Source organism: Trachemys scripta, chromosome 4 (genome assembly GCF_013100865.1).
Source record: "Trachemys scripta elegans isolate TJP31775 chromosome 4, CAS_Tse_1.0, whole genome shotgun sequence".
NCBI classification, from domain to species: Eukaryota; Metazoa; Chordata; order Testudines; family Emydidae; genus Trachemys; species Trachemys scripta.
Genome location: NC_048301.1, coordinates 102,088,115 through 102,110,682, shown reverse-complemented (window position 1 = coordinate 102,110,682; position 22,568 = coordinate 102,088,115). Strand labels below are relative to the sequence as shown.

Genomic DNA, 22,568 nt, shown 5'->3' with positions numbered 1-22,568 from the left:
TTTATAAGTTTAACAGGGACCTGAAACTAAGGCGATTAGTTATAGGCATAAGAGGGAATCCTTCATATAAGAATTTTTTGGTTTTGGGAATGGGGAATGAAAATTAGTTTCAAGGACTTTTTCCCCTCTAGAACATAATAGTGGATTCTTAGCTGGAGGTCAGGAAAGTCACTCTCCTTTTTTCCATATGGATTTCTGCTCTGTACCACTCTCTCTTCCTCCACAGAAGTAATTGTGAATGGAAGAGGATTAATCATTTATGAAGAGCAGTTGATTTGTAGATCTATGAAACCATTTATTGATTTACAGACTTTTCATAGATCAGTAATCGAAATGTCGTAGTGTTTGCTAGCTGTCTGCAATACTTGCTTGTGAGGCACTCTTATTGTTAATCTCAATTCAAAACTAAATCAACTGTAAATTCTTAAAAGCAGTGACTGCCTTTATGTACAGTGCCCCATACATTGCAGGCTCTACAGCAATTATTTATAATAAGCTTTTGGTACTGGATGTACTTCACAAAAACTAATTTGTTTGCTGCTGTAGCTTTCCATATGTCAACTTCTGTCACAACAGGTGTTCTTTTAGGACATGTTGATTTCTTTCTGTGCCTTTTGAGGTGACCTGCAAAGGTATTTATAAAAATTGATCTTTTACTGCTTTATAATGAATAAAGAAGGCCTGAAAAGTTCAACAAAAAGAAGCCTTATTTTATCTTCATGTCAGGAATGTCAGTTCTGGTCTTGCTGCAGGGCTGGCTTGGGAGCCACAGATGATGCGTATTCTCAACCCTTAACTGAAGAATGAGGGTGTAGAACCTTTGATTTCCTCTTTCCAGAATATTTGTCATTGAGGATAAATAGGTGTAATAAAAGCCTAAAGCAGAGCTGTAAACAGCTGCATTAAAAATCTCTTCCTGTCCTTTCCTCAGTTACCTCAAGAAGGCTCAGCTTTCACTCTTCTGGCTTACAATTTTATTTCACCAGTTGTCGTCTAGATTCATCCTGTGTAGAAAACCAACTTCTAATTTTAAAAACAGAATTTTTTAAAAGAGCAAAAGAAAAATTCATGTAAACTTTGTACATCATAAAGAACCAAAACCACATACAAGTCCAATTTTTGTTTCCCTTTGCATATTGTTGTACAGTTTATTTAGGTGCCTAATGCTCTCCATGTAGAGGGCATATCCAGCCCAGTAACGCTATGCTTTAATAAGCATAGCTTCACTGGTGTTTGTATAACCTCTTTGCAGAAACTCATTATTCGTGATTTTTATCTTGCCATTTAATATGTATAATAGCTCAGCTGCTGTTGGTGAAAGTTTTCTGGCTCCGCAGCAAGTTGCCCATGTTTAACAGCTATAGAGGAAAGTGGAAATAGGTATAGTATGGTAAACACTGAAAATTCAGACTCAAGACCGGAGTCCTTGTGGCAGTCTATTGTACAATAGTGATGCTTTTTAAAATGTGTTCCAATTTATTAGTTAGTACTGGGAAGAACTGTCTAATGGTTTGAACCATGGGATTGTGAAACAAACACCAGCCTTGCCACTGATTTGCTCTCTGGCCTTGGGCAGTCATTTAGCCTCTCTGCCTTCATTTGTGTAATGAGGAATAATACCCACTTATTTTATATTGCTCTTATGGGAATTAAGTATGAATGTACCTAGATATGTGGCTTGTATGTGACAAAGCATTTTTTTAAATGCTTAATTTAATTATGATGACAAAGTATGATGAAACTCCTCCAAAGGCCATGAAATCCTTCATCGTGAGTTTAGTATTGCTAATAGTGATGCATCTTAAGTGTGGTACTCTGTGATCATCAATAGGGCCCTACCGAATTCATGGTCCCATTTGGTCAGTCTCACAGTCATGGGATTTTAAAAATTGTAATTTCATGATTTCAGATATTTAAATCTGAAATCTCATGGTATTGTAATTGTAGGGGTCTTAACCCAAAAAGGAGTTGGGGGGGTCACAAGGTTATTGTGGGGGGGGGGGTTGCAGTACTGCCACCCTTATTTCTGTGCTGCTGCTGTTGGTGGTGCTACCTTCAGAGCTGGGTGGCTGGAGAGCGGCAGCTGCTGACCAGGAGCCCAGCTATGAAGGCATAGCCGCCGCCAGCAGCCGCACAGAAGTAAAGATGCCATGGTATCGTATTGCCACCCTTACTTCTGCGCTGCTGCTGGCAGGTCACCACCTTCAGAGATGGGCGCCCAGCCAAAAGCCACCACTCTCCGGCCACCCAGCTCTGAAGGCAGCGCAGAAGTAAGGGTGGCAATACCACAGCACCCCCTCTCTAAAATAACCTTGCGGGGACCCCCCGCCTCTCCCACCCACAACTCCCTTTTGGGTCAGGACCCTCAATTTGAGAAACACTGGTCTTCTCCTGTGAAATCTGCATACTAGGGTAAAAGCACACAAAAGACCGGATTTCATGAGTGGGGAGACCAGACTTCACAGTCCATGACCTGTTTTTCATGGCAGTGAATTTGGTAGGGCCCTAATAATCAGTCTGACATGTCCTTATTGCCTTGTTAAACTTACTGGTGGTAAACTGGAGCAGGTCCTTTTTGGAGTGTGCATCGGGAGCACTACCTGTCTTTGGTACTCAGGGTCCCTCAATACATTTGTGAGGGAGGGAACTTCCCCATCTTACAGGTGGCAAACTGAGGCACAAAGAAGGTATGTGAATTGTACAAAGTCTCACAGATTTCCTGACTTGAAACCAGGTCTGCTAAGTTCTAGGCTACAGCCCTAACTACTGGACCAGCATTCACCTCCAGTCAAAACATAACTGCTCTTTGCATGACATTGCAATAATTTATTATGTTATCAGCAAAGAGCCCAACAAAATTAAGCTCTGAACTGTGTGTGTTTATAAAATTTGTACCTAGTTTAACTACATAAATCCAGTCAGAATAGTAGGAAAGGTTTGTAACTGGCTAGAAAATATGATATTCTGAAATGGATTAAACGTAAAGCTTTAAATTTACATTTTACAGCTTAAACAGTTCTTTATGTACTTAGTGTACAAATTATGCCTGTGCATGTCTTTCTAATTTTTTTTTTTTTTTCTGTTCAGGTCTACTGAATCTATTTTCAAAGTCAAGGGCCAAAGATTGTTAGGAAGAAGGGATTGATCTCTTAAATGGACATCTGCTTTCACGTTATGGCTCAGATATCCAGTAGCAATGGACAGCGTTCATCTCCTTCATTGGGAACTGCAAGGACAAAAGATGTGGACAAAGAAGAGGCATTGCAGATGGAAGCTGAGGCACTAGCTAAGATGCAAAAGGAAAGAGTGGTAACTGGTAATAAGCAAACTTCTGAGTCTTTAAGCAGCACCAGACAAAAAGCACAAACTCATAATAAACAGGACCATGATCTCATGGTGTTTCCAGAGGCTGCTGCCAAAAAGAGGGTGGAAGATAAATTAAGCACTGTTGATATAGATAAAATGACCCATGCTGAATTAGAGAAACTGCTTCTAGATGAAAGTTTTGAATCTAGTAAAGTACCTGCATTACCAGCAACTCCTGTTCTGAGCCCATCATTTTCTTCACCATTTTATATTGGGCCTACTGGTCAAAGAGGACAGTGGACACCTCGGCTACCTGGGCCTGTGACTTGCACTTTACCTCCTATTTACCCATCAGCTTCTTACAATAAACAAGCTGGTGTATTTCAGAATGGGTTCCACCTAAGCATGTCCACCTATCAATCTACAGAACCTGTTTATCTTAGTCTTCCCGGGCGGTCTCAATACATTTCATACCCATTGACAACTACTACACCTTTCCATCCACGAGGAAGCCTGCCCATGTATCCTCCAACACTCACGCCAGAAATGGCAAAAGTATTTGACAAAATAGCCAGCACCTCCGAATTCTTGAAAAATGGGAAATCCAGCACTGACTTAGAGATGACTGATTTTAAGTCTATAGTACCTAAACTACCAACCTCAGAAAACTCCAGTGATATTAGTAAATTTGATTGGCTGGACTTGGATCCTCTAAGTAAACCAAAAGTGGATAATGTGGAGATCTTGTGTAATGCAGAGGATGATGCAAAGGTGACTTCAAGTACAGTTGCAGAAGATCCATGGGATGCTGTGCTACTAGAAGAAAAATTGCTAGTAACGTGTCATCTTGAAAGAAAAGTGAATGGGAAATCCACTGCTGGGGCAACAGTTACAAGAAGCCAGTCTTTAAACATTCGAACAACTCAGCTTGCAAAGTTACAGGGCCAAACACCACAGGTATAATAAATCTTTCTAATACTGGTTACGATATCTTTCAAGATACTTGGATTAAAATTTTCATCTATGTTGTCCTTAATATAAACCATAAATGGAATCTTTTTAAAAAGACTCCCATTGGCAGGGATAAATCTTCAAATAAGCCAGCACTCATTAGACTGTTGTGTGTAATTTTGATGAATTTTGGAATAGTCAATACTGTTCTTTTATAGTGATCCTAACTGAATCTAATCAATTTTAAGTAGTTGCCTCCTAAGAAGTGTTTGTGGTTCACTGAAGAAGTTGTGAAATGCATTTGCTATTCTGTGACCCCTTCAGTGAAAGGAAGAGTGATTCTGGGTGTTTTTTAAAAAACAGTTTCTCTGTATGGTAACTCCTGTTGTAGTGATTGGATTTTTTTTAATATTACATAAATTTTATGAAGATTAATTTAACCTGAGGGTCACCTAGTACATAAATTTCAACTTTTAACTCTATAATTAAACAATAAGCATACTCAAACTGTTGCCCTTGCTCCTGGAACTCAGACACCTCCGCGAAAATTATATGCAGATAACCATATAAAGTTCCCCACATTCATGTTCAGAATGAAAATATCCAATAGCTGTAATGAGTAGCTGCAGTTTTGTTGTCTTGTTTTTAAATTCTAGTTAACAAGTTCAACTTTGAGCATGCGTGTCACCAGTGGATTCTAATCTCTTCTAAATCACTCCTGAGGGCATGTCTACACTAGAAGCGCTACATCAGCGCTGTTCACTGCTATAGCGCATCTGGTGAAGACTATCTATGCTGATGCTCTACTCTCACAACCCTGAGCAACATAAGTTAGATCAACTTAAGTGATTGTGTGGACCTACCCTCAGAAGCAGCTGAATTAGAACATCTGATCATTATGGACCAATTTGGGGGTCATGTAATAATTTTTGTTGTCAGAAAGGGGTCGTGGTGCAATGAACCCGTGGAATAGAGTGCAGAGGAGAGATGGGATTCCATCCTTTGTTCTCACCTAAACATGTTGAAGATTTAAATGATCCAGAGCAACTTAACTGCTAATGTATGCCATTGGCCTGACTTTCAGAGTTGCTGAGCATGCACAACTCCCTTTGAAATTAGAGCTACAGGTGATCAAAACTTCTGACAGTATCATAAGAAGGCAATAGGCTGCCTGCCCAGGCAGTTATGTCAGTGAAAAATTTACATTCCATACTTTAAAAATCAGGGCTGCAGTCCATATTGCACAATCAAGTGAATGATTAAAAACAAATAACTTTAACATGCCTCTTAAAGTTGATCTACCTGCCAAGAGAAAATATTGGGTGTTTTTATGATGTATAAAGTAGACACAAGTTTTGTGGGTTTTTTCCCCCCCACACACCCGAAAGTTCTTTTACTTTGATATATCAGTGTGTCAAGTCTAGTCATCTTCCCCTCCTTTTTTTTCTTCTGGTTGGAGGATTTAGTGGATAGCTTAAATCAATTACCACTAGGGATGTCAAGCAATTAACAAAATTAATCACGCGATTGAAAAGATTAATCGTGTGATGTTAAACAATAATAGAATACCATTTATATAAATATTTTGGGATGTTTTCTACATTTTCCAATATCTTGATTTCAGTTGCAACACAGAATACAAACTGTACAGTGCTCACTTTATACTTATTTTTATAATAAATATTTGCACTGTAAAAATAGTATTTTTCATTTCAGTTAATAAAAGTACTTTAGTGCATCTCTTTATCAAAAAAGTCGAACTTACAAATGTCAAATTATGTACAAAAAATAACTGCATTCAAAAACAAAACAATGTAAAACTTTAGAGCCTACAAGTCCACTCAGTCCAACTTCTTGTGCAGCCAATCGTTGAGAAATAAGTTTGTTTACATTTGCAGGAGATAATGCTGCCTGCTTCTTAGTTACAATGTAACCTGAAAGTGAGAACAGGGGTTTGCATGGCACTGTTGTAGCCAGCGTTGCAAGATATTTACATGCCAGATGTGCTAAAGATTCAGATGTCCCTTCATGCTTGAACCACCATTCCAGGGGACATGCGTCCATGCTGATGGTGGGTTCTGCTCAATAACCATCCAAAGCAGTGCAGACCAGTGTGTGTTTATTTTCATCATCATTTTATTTTATTTTTTATTTTATTTTATTTTATCATCCGAGTCAGATTTCACCAGCAGAAGGTTGATTTTTTTTTTTTTTTTTTTTTTTTTGGTGGTTCATGTTCTGTAGTTTTTGCATCAGTGTGTTGTTCTTTCAAGACTTCTGAAAGCATGCTCTACACCATGTCCCTCAGATTTTGGAAGGCACTTCAGATTCTTAAATCTTGGGTTGAGTGCTGCAGCTATTTTTAGAAGTCTCACATTGGTACCTTTGTGTTTTTTCAAATCTGCAGTGAAAGTGTTCTTAAAATGAAAAACATGCTGGGTCATTATTCGAGACTGATATAACATGATATATATGGAGAACGCACATAAAACACAGAGCAGGAGACATACAGTTCTCTCCCAAGGAGTTCAGTCACAAATTTAATTAATGCATCATCAGAATGGAAGCATGTCCTCTGGAATGGTGGCTGAAGCATGAAGGGGCATACTAATGTTTAGCATATCTGGCACATAAATACCTTGCAAAGCTGGTTACAAAAGTGCCATGCGAAAGTCTGTTCTCACTTTCACGTCACGTTGTAAATAAGAAGCAGGCAGCATTATCTCCCATAAATGTAAATTTGTTTGTCAACGATAGGCTGCACAAGAAGTAGGACTGAGTGGACTTGTAGGCTCTAAAGTTTTATATTTTGTTTTTTTTTGGGTGCAGTTATGTAAGTGGCGCTTTCACGATAAAGAGATTGCACTGTGGTACTTGTATTTTACAGTGCAAATATTTGTAATAAAAATATAAAGTGAGCACTGTACACTTTGAATTCTGTGTTGTAATATAAATCAATATATTTGAAAATGTAGGGAAAAACATCCAAAATACTTAATAAATTTCAATTGGTATTCTATTGTTTAACAGTGCGATTAAAACTGGGATTAATTTTTTTGTGTTAATCGCATGAGTTAACTGCAATTAATCGACAGCCCTAGTTACCACAGAAATGTTACCTTTGCTGAAACTACGTTCCTTGGATAACAAGCTATATAATTAGCAGACATCTTAAAGATGTATAGGATTTCTTGTTTTAAACTGCTAGGAATATGTAGCCATGTGAATAGTTTTAAATCCTTGCTGAGTGCTATTAAAATTACTTTAATGTGAAAAAATTAAGAAATCAGTTCATAAGCCATTTACTATTTTCCAGTATTGCTAGAACTTTAATCAGTGACTCTTGGCACAATGTGTCATGAATGCTGAGGCGAGGCAATCATTTAAAATATTACTACATTGATTCATAATAATTCATGAAGATATACACTTCTTCCAGCAACTGGTGACACGTTTGCCAAGTGTATCTGCTTTATTTAGTTTATCTCCAGGAAAAACATATTAGCTTGGTGATTTAGACTTTCAAGTGTCTCTGTGAAAGTGCACTAAATCAAAAACTGGTCATACAATGGCATTATAAAAATCAGTGGTGTCGCCATCTGAGAGGATATTACAGAATTAGAGTCCAGAGAAGATCAATGAGAATGATTAGGAAGGTACATGACTTTCATATAAAGAGATTGAAAAGGCTGAGGTTGTTTATCTTGAGAGAGGACATGATGCAGGTATACAAAATAATGAATGGGGTAGAGAACCTAGATTGGAAGCTTTTGTTGTCCTTGTCCCATCATAACATAAACAGGTGACAAATTCAAAACTGAAATGAGTTCCACAGTCTAGTTATGAAATGAGGGAAAAACATTGTCACAGGATGCTGAGACCAAGATCTTACCAAGATTATCACTTCAAAAGTTTTTTTTCTTACTTAATTGGCCTCTCAGAGTTGGTAAGACAACTCCCACCTGTTTATGCTCTCTGTATGTGTGTATATATATCTCCTCAATATATGTTCCATTCTATATGCATCCGAAGAAGTGGGCTGTAGTCCACGAAAGCTTATGCTCTAATAAATTTGTTAGTCTCTAAGGTGCCACAAGTACTCCTGTTCTTTTTTCAAGATCTAGAAGGAATTAAATGTTTATAGGGTCGAGAACGACCAGAGTTGTTCTTCAAATAAAAATATTGGAAGTGAGATAAAACCTCATGCTTCAAGCCTTAACTATTTTATTAGGGATTATGATGAGACCTTTGTGGCAGGCAGATTATCTCCCATCTGCCTACTGTGGGGTTTCTTGTGCTTTCCATTGAAACAATCAGTGTTGGTCACTGTCAAACAGGGTACATGACTTGATGGACCAAGGGACTGATTCAGTTTGGCAATTATACCTTTTTAAAGTGGCCACATTTGCTTTCCTGAGCTGCCATCTCTCCAGAAAATAGCCTTTAGCTATGGAATTCCTCATACTTGTCAAAAGAGGCAATAAAATCTCTAAAGACTTCAGCAGGAATTTTTTTCTGCTATAATTCCCCCTTACACTCTGGAAAGTCATTATTGTGGAAATTGTGTCCACAGAAAAGGGATTTAGAGGATTTAGTTGCAATACCAAAGTACAATTCTCAAAGCAGTCATTTGAATTTCATCATACACTATCCACACAACATCCAAACAGAACAAAAGTATGGATCTTCTGCTGGATCTCTAAAATACTTGTTATAAAGCAAATATAGTTCTAAATTTGCTCCCTAAAATCTTCTCCAAGACTTTCCTCTAACCATGCTCTTTCTAGAAAAAGAAATATTGACAAAGCAAGAGAATAAATGTTTGTCTTCCTTAATTTTCTATTGGTAATGTTCCTGGCATCTCAGTGAGTGTTTCCTGCTGTTTTGGGCTGGTTGTCCTATTTTGGAAGGCTTTTTCCCACCATGGTTCCCTCTATTTTGTAAGAGACTAGAGGTTTGAAAAGCTGCTGCTTGAGGAGTAGAATGTCAATATAACTTTGTCTTGTGTGTAATTTTAACCTTTGAGATCTGTGAACTCATTCTTCCTGTAGTCTGTGTTTAGAGAGGCAAACATAGTTTCCTTGTTTTTAACTTCTGTAGCCAACCCTTTAACAATGACAACATATCAGATGTCTTTCCCCAGAAACATCAGGTTCATCATGGCCTTCAGCCACACTATTATGGCCTGCGATAAATCAATTATACTTGTAAATTGGATCAATATTTTGATGTAAAACCTCCTAAGAAAACCTGTCGCGTTACAGGAAGTTCGTTACTCATTTTATTGACAGTTTTCCTTCAGTCATTCCTAATACCTTGATTGAGTATTGGTTCTGTAATGTTGTGCTGGAGGAGCTGCCATATTTTGTATGATCCGTAAAATGAATGTCTTGTTTACTGGTGGTTATCAGCAATCCCATAACATTTGTCCATAGGAATGGATTATTAACCCTAGTCAAACTTCAACTTGAGTGACTACATTCTGCCTCCCTAAACAGCCCCCTGAAGTTCCAGTGGGGTAAGGTATTGTTTGTTAGCTGTCTTAAACAGTTGTGTGATGTTACCGAAGTGGCAATGTTGTATCACATTATTGTATTTCATTATTGTGATCCCTGCGTAGACTACAGTACAGCTTGAATTGAAAGGTGTTTTCTAAATGTAAGATTACTCTTTTTGATTCTGGTTATAGCTTACTGGGTAGTGTTTTTCATAGAACAGTTCCTCCTCTTGGTGGATTAAGTGTGATGAAACACTTTTACTTCTAAAGCTATGCTGTGATATCCTTGACTTAAATTCAAATGTTTTTCCTGATTTGCAGTTTACGTGATATTAATTGAACCTTTTATCATGGGTTTGCCTTCCGCTTTGTATGTTAACTTCCTGTTTCCTTGTGCGTGATTTGGTATTGTGTGTTGCTGACTTGATCACCTAACTTCTAAGAAGCTGTACTGGATTGCTGACAAATTTGAGTTACTTAAAGATATCATTACCTTGAAGTCTAGTCCATTTTAAAAAAGTTAAAAGTAGTTGCAAGTATTACACCTGCAACCTAGTCCACATTCCAGTTTTTGTGATTTTTACAGTCTTTATCCAATTTCCTTAAATTTTACATAGGAATAGGGATTAGTAAAATCCCAAACAGTGAAACTGACTATAATGCTATTAAATGCCCAAAGTAAACTGCCTATTTTTGTTCAGTTTAGTTTGTAACCTTCCAGCTAAATTTAACGTTGTCACTAGTAACTATAGCTGGTTAAAACAAATTTGGCAGAAGTGATTTGTGGTCCCTTTTTAAGATACGAGGCAAACTAAACTGTTTGCAATGTTTCCAGACTCCGATTACAAAATAAACTGTTTATAAAACTGTATAAAAAACAAAACTACTATAGGCTTGTTTACATGCCACAGCAACATGAGTTAGAGGGGTGTGAGTGGACAGCACACTAGTGTGCTTAACAAATAACTGGCTTATGTAGACACAGCTATCATGAACTAAAAGTTCCTTAGTGCATATTAACATAATGCCACTTCAGGTGGGTCAGTTAGTGCACAACACATCTAGAAAATTACACCTCTCTAGTCCAGATTGTTGCATCGTGTAGACAACCCTATGACATGCAATTTTGAAAACTAAACTTTTTGGTCTAGACCAGGCAAATTTGGATCACCATGTTTCTAGTCTGTATGTATGTTACGTAGTTCATTTTAGTGCTTTATGAATTCATACGCTCATTTGGTCAGGATTTAATGAGCAGCTGTTACCAATTGACTAGGTTAATTGGAAACTAGTTATTTAACTCAAGATGCAATATTTGAATATGAATAAATATGAAGTTGACTTGCTGAAGTACTGGCACTACTGTTTCTACATGTATTACAAGGTTTTTCATAGCATTTTAAAACTTGAGGATGCAATGTGAATTACATAACTTATATTTTCAACTGAGCAGTACTATATACAATGAGGACCTCATCCTCTGCCACATAAACTGAACCCCAGACTGATATAATTAGCCCAGAGATGTTTGCCCAGTGCCAGAGGTTCCTCTGGTTGTGTAGAGATGACTTTACCACTTGTCTTCCATGCTAACAGGAAAAATAGGGTGTGGTTGAAGGAAAGAGGATGGTGCCAGGATATCCCTTTGCCACTCTTGGCTGCATTTCAGTCCTCTAGGGTTGTTAGTAGTCAGCGTAAATTAGAGCAGCTCTTAAACTGTCCTAGCATAGACCTGCAGCAGGATAAAGGCAGTGTAAAGATTTATTTTAAGTTAGTTACGTGAATGCATGTATATTCTGACCTGCTTTCTGTACAGATCTGCCTCGCTCCAGTCCTACCAGTTTAAAAACGGCTTAGGCCATAATCGATGTAAGTAATTGGAAGCTAGCAGACAAGACATATAGTAAAATAGTTGAAAGACTGGCATCATGTGCACACTTCCTCTCTTTTGTGAAAAGATGACTGCATTAATGTTTGTAAATTTCACTGAGAAGCATTAATCATTACTTCCAGCACCAGTTTAGCTCCGATAGCAAAATGTCAGGATTGAGGCAGTTTAAGAGACCTTGCATGTGGGAGCCATCTCTAAGGGCCATTTTAATTTGCTAATCTGAAGTTAGCACTCAAGTGATATATATGTGTGAGAGCTGTAGACACACATCCACTTTGTATTGAATTGTGACTGTCAAGCACATTCCTATGTACTTTGTATGTCTTTAAACAGCCACCTGTTGGTAAGTTTGTCAAACCAGAGATCTAGCAGAGAAAAGGTCAAGTTATTGCTTCTAGTTCCTCTCCTTTGTTTGCTTAACTAGTGTACAAGAGAACTATGCATGCTATGCAATGGCTTCATATTTTGAGGTGATTTAGCAATTTTCTGCTAATATTAATTGGAATTGGAATTTAAATATCTTGCAAAGAAGTATTAAAGGTAAAATGTCACTAATCAAAACATCCCAAGAGGTAATTTAGTGACAGTATAACACATCTGAAGTTCAGTGTAGGTTTTTTTTTCAAGTATTTCTTTAGATTTACCTTTCCAAAGCTTGAAACACATTTTAAAAAGACACAAGTTACGAGTTGCCCTAGTGTGACTATGAGTAACCCTTCCCTGGCCACCAATCCAATGCATTACACAAGTCTTTCAAAAGGCATCCATTCTTTCTAAAAAGCCTTGAAAAAGATGAGACTTGCAGAATGTCCTGGGAAAAAGCAAATGTGCTCTGTCTGAACCTGAGTGTATGTGAGTTCCTGAATTGAGTGGCCTTCCATTGTGTGCACTGTGTCCACAAATTTAAATGGGGGGCTGCTAGCTTGGGCTCTTCATGTGTTTTCACCTGCCTTCTCTATAGAAAGAGAGGCATTATCTAAGGCAGTGGTTCTCACTGTAAATGTTTATGGCCTGTCATGACCGAGTAAATAGTGTGGAGGTGGAGGCCCTGGGGTAGTTTTGGTTGGATCCTGCCCAGTACTCACCCCACAGTGGTAGCTCCTGTGTTGAGGCTGGCTGCACTTGGCTGTCGGCTCTGGGCATTGCAACCTCCAGGATTGCAGTGCCACTCAGGTTTGGCCCTGGTCCCCTGACAGGACCAAATTTGTGAGAGTGGAGTTGTGACTTGGCTCTTGGAGCTTGAGTGCCACTCACTTAAATTTGGCCTACCCAGACACCTGTCGTCATGGTGGCTGGGCCAAACCTGAGTGGTGCTGGGACCCCAGAGGTTGCAGTTAGGGATGTAAAAGGTTAACTGGTAAGCATTAGGCTTACCGTTAACCGACCTTAACTGGTAACCCTGTGCATGCCAGCCAGAGCAGCCCCAGCCCTGATGGCCTCGTGCCAGCCAGAGGGACCCCAGCTATGCTGGGGCGGCCTCGGTTAAACGATATTTTAATCATTTAACTGGTTAACTTTTTAAAACAATATTTACATCCCTAGTTGCAGTGCCTGGATCAGGGAGGCGAGCCATTCTGGTGACCCAATTTGGGGTTCTGACCAACAGATTGAGAAATCCTGGTCTAAAGTACACAAGACCACAGTACCTTGTTAGGTGAAACTTCCAACTAGTCTTTGTGTTTAGTCCTTTGAATTTGGAGAATTGGAACTCCCTTCAAGGGATCTCAGACACAAATAATCTTCCCACCCTTGCACATCTTATTGTTTGGTTGGGGAGAGTGGCTGAAAACAACATGGCATGGGAATTATTGATATATAGAATCTTAGAATATTAGGGTTGGAAGGGACCTCAAGAGGTCATCTAGTTCAAACCCCTGCTCAAAGCAGGACCAATCCCCAGTTCCCTAAATGGCCCCCTCAAGGATTGAACTCTCAACCCTGGGTTTAGCAGGCCAATGCTAGATTGAGAGCAATACCTCTGCCTTTACACTCCCCCAGACTACCAACAAATAAGGAAGAAAGTTTTGAAGTCTGAATTGCTGATTGCAGTTAACCATCATTCTTTATGGTCCGATTTCAGATGAGTCATTTGAACTTTTTTCTTCCCTGAGATCTGGTTTAATGACACCTACAATGCCCTTTAACATAGCTAGTCATCCAGAGTCTTCTCCCTGTAACTCAAACCAGAAAGGATCCTAAAAAGTAGAGTAGTAGTCTTGTTACCCTCCACATTGGATTTAGAAGATGCACTACCTGAAAGGAAAAATGTTTGAATGCCTTGATATGAGACACTAAAGAAGTAGGACCAGTAATTGCAAGTGAAACAACAAATTCAAATTACCAGTGCTTCCTTCAGAGACTCAAATCTCCTATCTTGCTGAAAACTCTGATAGAAAATTGGTGTAGTTGCAGGCTACCACACTCGATATCCGAAAAGCTGCTTTCGCCATTATAATAAAGCCAGCAGAGATGGTATCTTGCAGTTTTTACTACAATGTAACTTAACACTTGTTTAGAAGTCTATCTTGTCTTTGGTGCCATGGCACTTCTGGATGTTTCAGTTTTGAAATATCAAAGGTTGGCTTTACACACACTCAATAATGTGAACAAAAATTCCTTACTGTATAATAAACAGCATATTGCATCCACAGAAGCATAGATGCTTACAGGTAATGCATAAATACACTGATAACAATAACCCAGCAGATCAAAGTTGGTTAAACTGGGCCAGTCTGTTTGTGTGGTAAGTAACATGCACAATTGAATGAAGAGCAAATGGCAATTATGAATCTCTTCATAGTGTGTTTTTTGCACTAAGGATAACATTTTTCTGCTATGGCATGGCTATGTGACAAAACTGATTTTAAATTGGAAGCAAATGCATGATTAAAATAACTGGTTCAAAAATGCTACGGTGGCAGAAGGCTCTAAAGCTAAAATCCCAATAAAGTGTGTAACTTCAATATAATAATTATACATATGATAGCTTTGTATTTAAATAGCTTTATTTGGTATAACAAATGTACATTTTTGCCAAGAGATAAACTTGAGATTTTTGGACATAGAGTTCACTAACAGCAGCTGTCAGAATGTTTGTGCAGGTTATTACATGAAAACGTTGCACTGATTTCTGAAATAAACTCACTTGTATTTTATTCAATCTATTACCATAAAAAGGTACTTGTATTTTAGACCTTAGAAGGTTAAAGTAGAAGTCATAAAATTGGAACTATATATGATTAAACATTCCCATTGAGAATTGAACAGTAATGTTTCAGCTTCTTCAGAAGTAACTACAGAGAGTCAATTTCTTCCCTTTCTGTTGCCTGGAGGATTGGGAGAGGAGTTGGGAAGGGCAAACAGATTCTTCTGTATCCCCATAAATAGTCTTACCTATCTACTTTTGAGAGAGTGTCTGGTCAAGAGTTGGTCTTACTAGCTAGCACAATGCTTAAATTCCCAGTGACCTGTTTATACCAGATCTTCCAATATTTCTATTGCTTGATCAGAACTGGTGTCAATAACCTATAGACAGTTATAGTCAAGAACACCTCCTCTCAGGCTGGAGCAGTGGTGCCACCCTCCTTAGCCTGAAGGCTGAACAGGTTTCAAAAAGGTCAAGGGGCCTAAATTAGTATTTGGGGAGCAGATTTCTTGCCTTTTTTCTGTTCCATTTACACTATTTAACCAGTGTGAGGGGAAACTTATGTCACCCCAAAATTCCCCTTCAGGAAGTCCTAGTAACTGTAGTGTTAACATACTCTTCTGCATCAAGGCTATCTCAGGCAAGAAAGAGGGAGTGGCTAGAGCGCTTCTTGGAGCACCGGTGGCTGGTGGCGCTGCAGCTGTGCTGCCCAGCTGGAGCCAGCCATGCACTGCGCAGCACAGAGCACCGGGTCAGGCCGGGCTTTGCAGCTGCACTGCCCCAGGAGCTCGCTGCCCAGAGCATTGCGCCAGCAGCAGAGCAAACTGAGGCTGTGGGGGAGGGGCTCCTGGGCCAGGAGCTCAGGGGCTGGGCAGGAGGGTCCTGCGGGCCGTAGTTTGCCCACCTCTGATGTAGTGTGTGTCCCAGTGTGAGAACTATTGAACTGGGAAGAGACAGCAGTTGCTCAGGGTGTTGCTGGCTTGCATCTGGGCTGCAGTGGTGCTTTCTTCTTAGTAATGGGGCTGATTCAAACACTTCCATTTAAAAATTGCTGGAAATAAATCCGAATCCTCTGAACACAGTTGCCCTCAAAGACTGCAGTGTGGAGTCTCAGGGGTCACAGGTAGAACACTACCGTGGATTCAAGGATTGCAATAGAGCTCATACAGAATGCTGAAAGTTACTGATTTGTGAGGGGTGCCATTATTCAATTCATTCTGCTCTCTGACTGACCAGGTGGAAGTTGTACCAGGGCATAAAATAGAGAATAGACCTAATATCCTCTCTTGGCATTCCTTTAATAAAATGGGATAAGAGTACAAGACTGACAATCATTGTGTGCGTGCAGTATCTGCTACATTTACTTGGGAACTTAGTGCCATATTGGAGAGTTAGCTGTCACATATCTTGACTATAAATAGCCATCTAAGCCAGATTCTATGCTTCCGTGAGTGTTCCCTTTCCAATTCGCTAATGTTGCAAAGAATCAATTCTGATAACTTTAATATAAAACCAATTCAATCATAACTGAAATATTCATTTTTTTTATTACATATGTATGCTAATATCTGTAAATTCACATTTCATGTAGCTGAAATCTAGTTGGGACACAGCATTGCTCTGAGGTTTGACTAGTGATCTGAAGGTTTATGGGAGTATGTTTTCAACCAGTTTAAAGTTTTGTTTTATCCTTTAACTGTAGCAAGACAATGGGACCACTAGCCTGACAACAGAAAATGCACTTCTCCAAGATATTGAAGGGCGGAATCAAGAGCTGGCAGCTTTTTGTCAAGCAGTTACCAAGTAAGAAGTTACTGATTGCAAATTAATTCTCAGATAATTAAATGGTGGTGTTTGCTGTCCTGAAGTTGAAATAAATATCAAAGTTCAAATATCACAAACTTCCAGTAATGTTCACAGGACTAGCCATGCACTCTTTGCTGCATTAGGCGAACTTCAGTATGTCTTTCTCCTCACTTCAGTCTGTTCTGTCCAACCCCTTGTCCTTTCTTTCGTTGGCGTGTATCTTAACATTTTGGCATTGTTTTCTGTTAAGCAGTAAATGTCTTTTGCATGCTTTTTTTCTTTTTGATCTACTGATATGACTATCTACTGATATCACATCCTGCCTCTTCCTGTTCCCCTACACACATTTTTCTAGAGTACAGGTTTTGCTTTTCCTTTTCTCTTCCTTTTCTGTCCCTCGGTTTCACATGGTTTTTCAATCTCTCCTCAAAGTTCTTCATTCTTACCTCTTCCCAGTCAGTTCCTCCCTTCTCTCCCCCCACAACAAGCCCTATCTCTACATTTGAAATGGATTCAGTCATTGCCATTGTCCCCTGGCCCCAACTCCAGACACACAAGCTGCTGCCACCTCCTTCAGACAGGCATAAACTTCTTGAGGAAAGATGTCCTCAGCCTTTGCCCTCCCTGGGCAAGAGACCTGAAATCCAGGCTGACTGCAATGATCAAACTTCAACTTGTTCTCTAATCTAGTCTCTCACCAGGGAGAGTGAGTTGTCTATTAGAGTCTCTGCTTATTACTGGTATTGGAGAAAGAGGTAGCTGGGAGAAGGGAGATGCTGCTCCCCTTGAGCAGCATAAAGCAAGGAGAATGTAAAGACCTGGGAGGAGGAAGAGAGACAAAGAGGAGGTAGTAAGGGAGACTTTCTTTTCTCTCTCCTCCCCTCCCCCCCCCCGACTTGCTTTTCTGCTGCCCCCTCAACTTTTCCTCTCTGACCAACTACATGATTTGCAGATAGGGTAGGGCAAGTCCTATGTGTTTTTGAATCATTTAAGAAGTGGAACCCTGAATATTTGATTTGTCTTAAGATCCTTACAATTTTGTATCTGTACTTCAATAGCAATCTCTGTTCTACTTTGTTTTTGTGAACTGGATACTGCATGATCTCAGAGTCTGTTTGCTTTAAAACTATACACAAGATCCTGAATATATTGTATTCTTTGTAGGGATGTGTATGTGTCTGTGAAAGATGCATCCAATTAGCCAACTAGTATTGCTTTGAATACTTTGTTCGCCCTGGTCACTCCATCTCAAAAGTGACAAAGTAGACTTAGAAAAGGTCAAGAGAAAGATGACAAAAATGACTAAAGGCATGAAATATTACTCTTCAGAACAAGGACTGCTTTCTTTTGAATTTGGAAAGCACCTAGCACATTCTGGGTGCTATTTTAACAATAATGTAAGATTTTTCCGTATATTTAAATGCACTAAAATTAGGAATATTTAGTTTAAAGGAAATTAAGAAGACTTAAAAAGTACAAAAAGTAATGAATGAGATAGAGGTTGTCAGTTGGTTGCTATCATTTACTCCATCTCCAAATACAAAAAGGGTGGGGGTATAACTTTATTTCATTGGGTAACTTTCATCAATTTTATTTACACAACTCATAATTAAACTGTGGAACTCACTGTTACAAGATCCTGAGGCAAATTTTTTGAGTATTGGATAGAAATAAGAATGTTTTAAAATGAGTTACAATTAAATATATCCGCTTCAAGACTTAAACCACTAATAGCTCTTCTATAGGCTGCCATATAAGGGATTTCCATTTTTCTCTGAAGCATTTGTTGTTAGTCACTGTCAGGATACTTAGTTACACAGGTAGGATACTTCGCTAGATAGACCATTATAGACCAGTATAATTCCTGTGTTCCTAATTTCATGTAACATTGCTGTAATGTCGGCAAAAAGTTAAAATTACTTTAAATATTATGACTAATTCTTAATAGCATTTTTGGTGGCTGCTTTTTACTGACAATAAAAAGTTTACTTCTGAGAACAGTTTTTCTAACAAATGGGGAAAACATTACATATACCTGGCTCTCCTTAGCAATTTGGTTTACAAGACTTAAAAACAAAATGAGCTCCCTTCGTCCTCAAAATTTTTTGCCCTTAGCTTATCTCCTTTTCATTGCTTCTTTATTTAAATTTCAGTGTTTGAAATAATAGGATTTGAACAGTATTCATCAGCAGTGCCCAAAGACTAAACGTTTTAGAGTCCTTTGAGGATTTATATTCCAAAACTGTTGGATTTTCTTTTTAACGAATGAAAATTAGTTGTCTTATGCAGATGCTACAGTATAGTTTGCTCTCTTAAATTTATATTGTAACTTAAAGTTAAACATGGAAATTCAGAACATCATGCAAATATCAAGATAATGGGTATCAATGAGCTTATGAAAGTCATCTCTTGCTCCAGCCTACACACTAATTTTAAACTAGTTGCTCATCTGTTTGTTGTGGGCAGTCTTGGGGTGCAAAGAGCAGACAAGTCAAATGTTTCTGTATCTACAGCTTAAATTAAGAATGAAAAAGCCTTTTCAACTGCTTGCTGGGCTTTGGTACTACTTTCAGACAAGTCCATTGCAGTGCATGACAGACAAGGGGCTTATACATAGAATATTTCATAAACTAAAACCCTCTTTGTTTACAGATTGAGGACCAACTTTCCCTATACCAATCAGCACACAAATCCAGGCTTTGTGCTCAGTCCAGTCATGTTGCAAAGAAATATAAGTGGGGAGAATGCCAGTATCAAGGTTTCTATAGAAATTGAAGGATTCCAACAGCCAGTAACATTTACATGCGATGGTAAGTGTTTCCATTTTATAGTTCACAGTTCATTTTTGTAGTTCAACAGATTGAATTCAAAGGAATAAGTAACTCAAAAAAAATTAGCAAAGTGACTTCTGAAAGTCTTAATTATAAATATTGAGATGGCACACCCATTCTAAACCTTACTTTTTTGGTACTTACAGCCTTTTCAAGGAAAATTTTCCTTTTGGACCTTTCTCAGCCTAGTTATGAATTAAATTTTATTTATTTTTTTTTATTCAAATGTATTTGAAAACACTGAAACAAAGCAATTCAGACTTCCCTCAAAGTTGTTTGAGGCTGTCTACAGGGTCAGATAGACATCCTTGCATCATGTCATATTCTGCTGACACTTCAAAAGTTATTTTTGTGATTTATAAGGGATAGATACTTTGACTTAAATTAATCGCTTAAGTTTTTGAGCACATGATGCCAGTCATCAAAAAAGTATGGATTCAGCAAGACACTTGCAAATCAGCCCAATTCAATCACAAACACTGCTCTGGGAATTAAGATCTAACCTGCCTTGAAGAAGGCGGCAAAGGTTATGTCCCTTTCGGGGACAAGACTGCACGGTATATTAAAACTCAGCCGTAAATGTGGATATTGTTAACTTTTAGCAATCCCTGGTAAGGAAGTTAGGTGACAACTGCGGTTATCTGTCCTACCTGAACAAGCAGGAAATACTGAATGGCCTATGGAAGGAAAGAATCTGGGCAGCTAAGAATCTCTGACCTCTGGGCAGCTAAGAATCTCTTTTCCGTGAGGGTTAATTATCTCATAAGAAAATGGGTGCCTCAGCACTCCCCTGGTGTTCTAGTCTGCAGTAGCTGAAACTGTAGACGCCTAGAATTTTTACATGCTTCACAAATGCCAAACTACACTGCTGTTGTAGGTGCTACATTAGGCAACTCAGAATGAGAACATATGGAACCTCAACTTCCTGTATTGGTTTCCACCAGCATATGGATATTTCCACTGTGAATAATAGACTCTTCTGCGAGATGTGAGAGATCAGGTACTTTCCTTGCTGTAGAGCAGGGGTTCCCAAACTTGGTTTGCGGCTTGTTCAGAGTAAGCCTTTGGCGGGCCGCGACACGCTTTCTTTACCGGGTACAGCTGCTGTCAGCTCCCAGTGGCCACGGTTCGCCATTCCCGGCCAATGTGAGCTGCGAGAAGCGGTGGCTTTCTACGTTATCTGTCAGAGCCGTCTCCTGGTCCCTTAGTAACCTACTTAATTTTCTTCCATCAAAGTTGGGTCTAAATCAGTGTTCCAGTACAATAAGGATTCCTGTTTGAGAAGAAAATTACTGATTTTTTTTGGACCACTTCTGGTTATTAAAGATTCTAAGATCCGGCTCAGAATGTGGTTTCTGGTTGTCCCAGCAAGATTGCAATTTGGGTAATTGCATCATGCCTAAAAAATTCCCCTTTCCAGCTTCAGTTGGAGGTGGTTTTCTTTTCCTAAACAGTTATGTAGTGTCGCACCTTTGTTCAACAGCTGCCGCATTCTGCCTCAAGCATGTGGCTGAATTTCAGTGATGACTAGAGTGATTTCTCGTTTGTAATGTGTATTACAGAGAGCGCTGTAATTAATGTGCTTTGAGACCCTTTCAGATAAGACACTGTGTGTGTGTGTGTGTGTGTGTGTGTGTGTTGAGGATAATGTTGCCTGCTTCTGTAAAAGTAGAGTAAGCAACTACAATTGAATTAGCAGAGGTGTACAGTAATTGCTATTTAACTTCCAGATGTGGGTTGTGGTGATTTTTTTTTTTTTTTTAAACAGGGAGTTCTCCTGTCGAGCTTATAATAATGCAGGCACTTTGCTGGGTACATGATGACTTGAATGAAGTGGACATTAGCAGCTATATCCTGAAAGTCTGTGGTCAAGAAGAAGTTCTACAGAAGTAAGCCAACTTAATTTTTATTAATGTTTAACTGTCATTCAGTTCGGGACACAGTTACTAGAAAATCTATCCATTAAATGTGTAAAAGTAAATTTGTAAAATTTGAATTTTTAGTGAATATTAGAATTTGAATATTACTACTTTTCCTTTGTAGTGGGGGACACAGGGGAGGAAGTGTGTGTGCATAGGTACTATGTCCCTGCAGATTAATGAATCTGGGAACTGGCTTTTCTGTTCCTGCATGTATTAGCCTTTTGTGCTCTACTACATCATGTGATGATCAGTTCCCATTTCTATATTCATTCCACTCTCCTCTTGAGAGTAATCTTTCAAAAGTTACTCTGGTCTTTGAGTTTCTTCTAGCTTGGTTACAGTAGCTGTTGTGTGACTGTCCGACTGAAGTGGGGATGACATGGTCCGGGGGGGGCATTTGAAAAGCTATAGAATTTAAAGTTGCTTGAGTACCATGCTGCATTTCAAAACTGTTAGGTACCTCTTTGCCTGTTCAGCAAATAAATGAGACAACATTTTAGGTCTCAGTATGTCCGCTCTTCCCTGCACTGAATTCACTTTTTAACTTTATATAAATCACCTTATTTGCCTCTCCACGGCACTAGTTTTCACACTTCAGCTCATATTCATTCTCTTACCTGAACTTCCTGTTTTCTGAGCCTTCTTCATTAGAAATTGATGTTGTGGATAAAGTGCTGATTTAAGCAACAGGCTGTCAGATCATAAGGGATTGAACAAAGTTCACACTGCTTTAAGTTCAGTAAAAGCTAACTTCGGGGTTTGGAATATAACCTTGTAATGAGAATCCTGTTTCCACTAAGGCTGTTTTCATGATCCTAGACTCTGATGAACATCTTTCAAATCTTGTCATGTGTTGGATCATGGTATAGAAATGGAAGTGATGTTAAATCAGTTGTGCTGAGGTTTGTAGCCCCTCCTACTCACTTTAAAAATAAAAGTACTGTGGAGGATTAGACTCATCAAAATACAAGCCACATTTGCATTCTTTATTGATGGTAGATTCTAGTTACATGTTTATATTTTGTCATTTGGGAAAATTTTAAGTTTTCCTATTCTGCCTTAACAGGCTTTAGGCCTTTTCCTAAATTGCCTTCTCACCTCTCTTGAGGCTGTGACGTAAGGATACCCCTTCTCCCTCCCTCTGCCCCTTGCCCCCGAGTGACCTTTTTACTTCTGAATGCTCTTTTTCAAATATGATGTGGAATACACTTGGAAAACA

At 38.9% G+C, this 22,568-nt stretch overlaps 1 protein-coding gene across 4 annotated transcripts in view; it reads left to right on the top strand.

The window, feature by feature from the left end:
• Positions 1 to 22,568, top strand: part of PIK3C2A (phosphatidylinositol-4-phosphate 3-kinase catalytic subunit type 2 alpha) — an 88,555-nt gene that overhangs the window by 12,354 nt on the left and 53,633 nt on the right. For all 4 annotated transcript variants that reach the window (XM_034770169.1, XM_034770171.1, XM_034770170.1 and 1 more), the window contains exons 2-5: positions 3,088 to 4,263; positions 16,493 to 16,593; positions 19,249 to 19,406; positions 21,196 to 21,316. In XM_034770169.1, coding sequence (XP_034626060.1) covers positions 3,154 to 4,263; positions 16,493 to 16,593; positions 19,249 to 19,406; positions 21,196 to 21,316 — 1,490 coding nt within the window. In that variant the 5' untranslated portion in view covers positions 3,088 to 3,153. The remainder of the gene's footprint in view (positions 1 to 3,087; positions 4,264 to 16,492; positions 16,594 to 19,248; positions 19,407 to 21,195; positions 21,317 to 22,568) is intronic.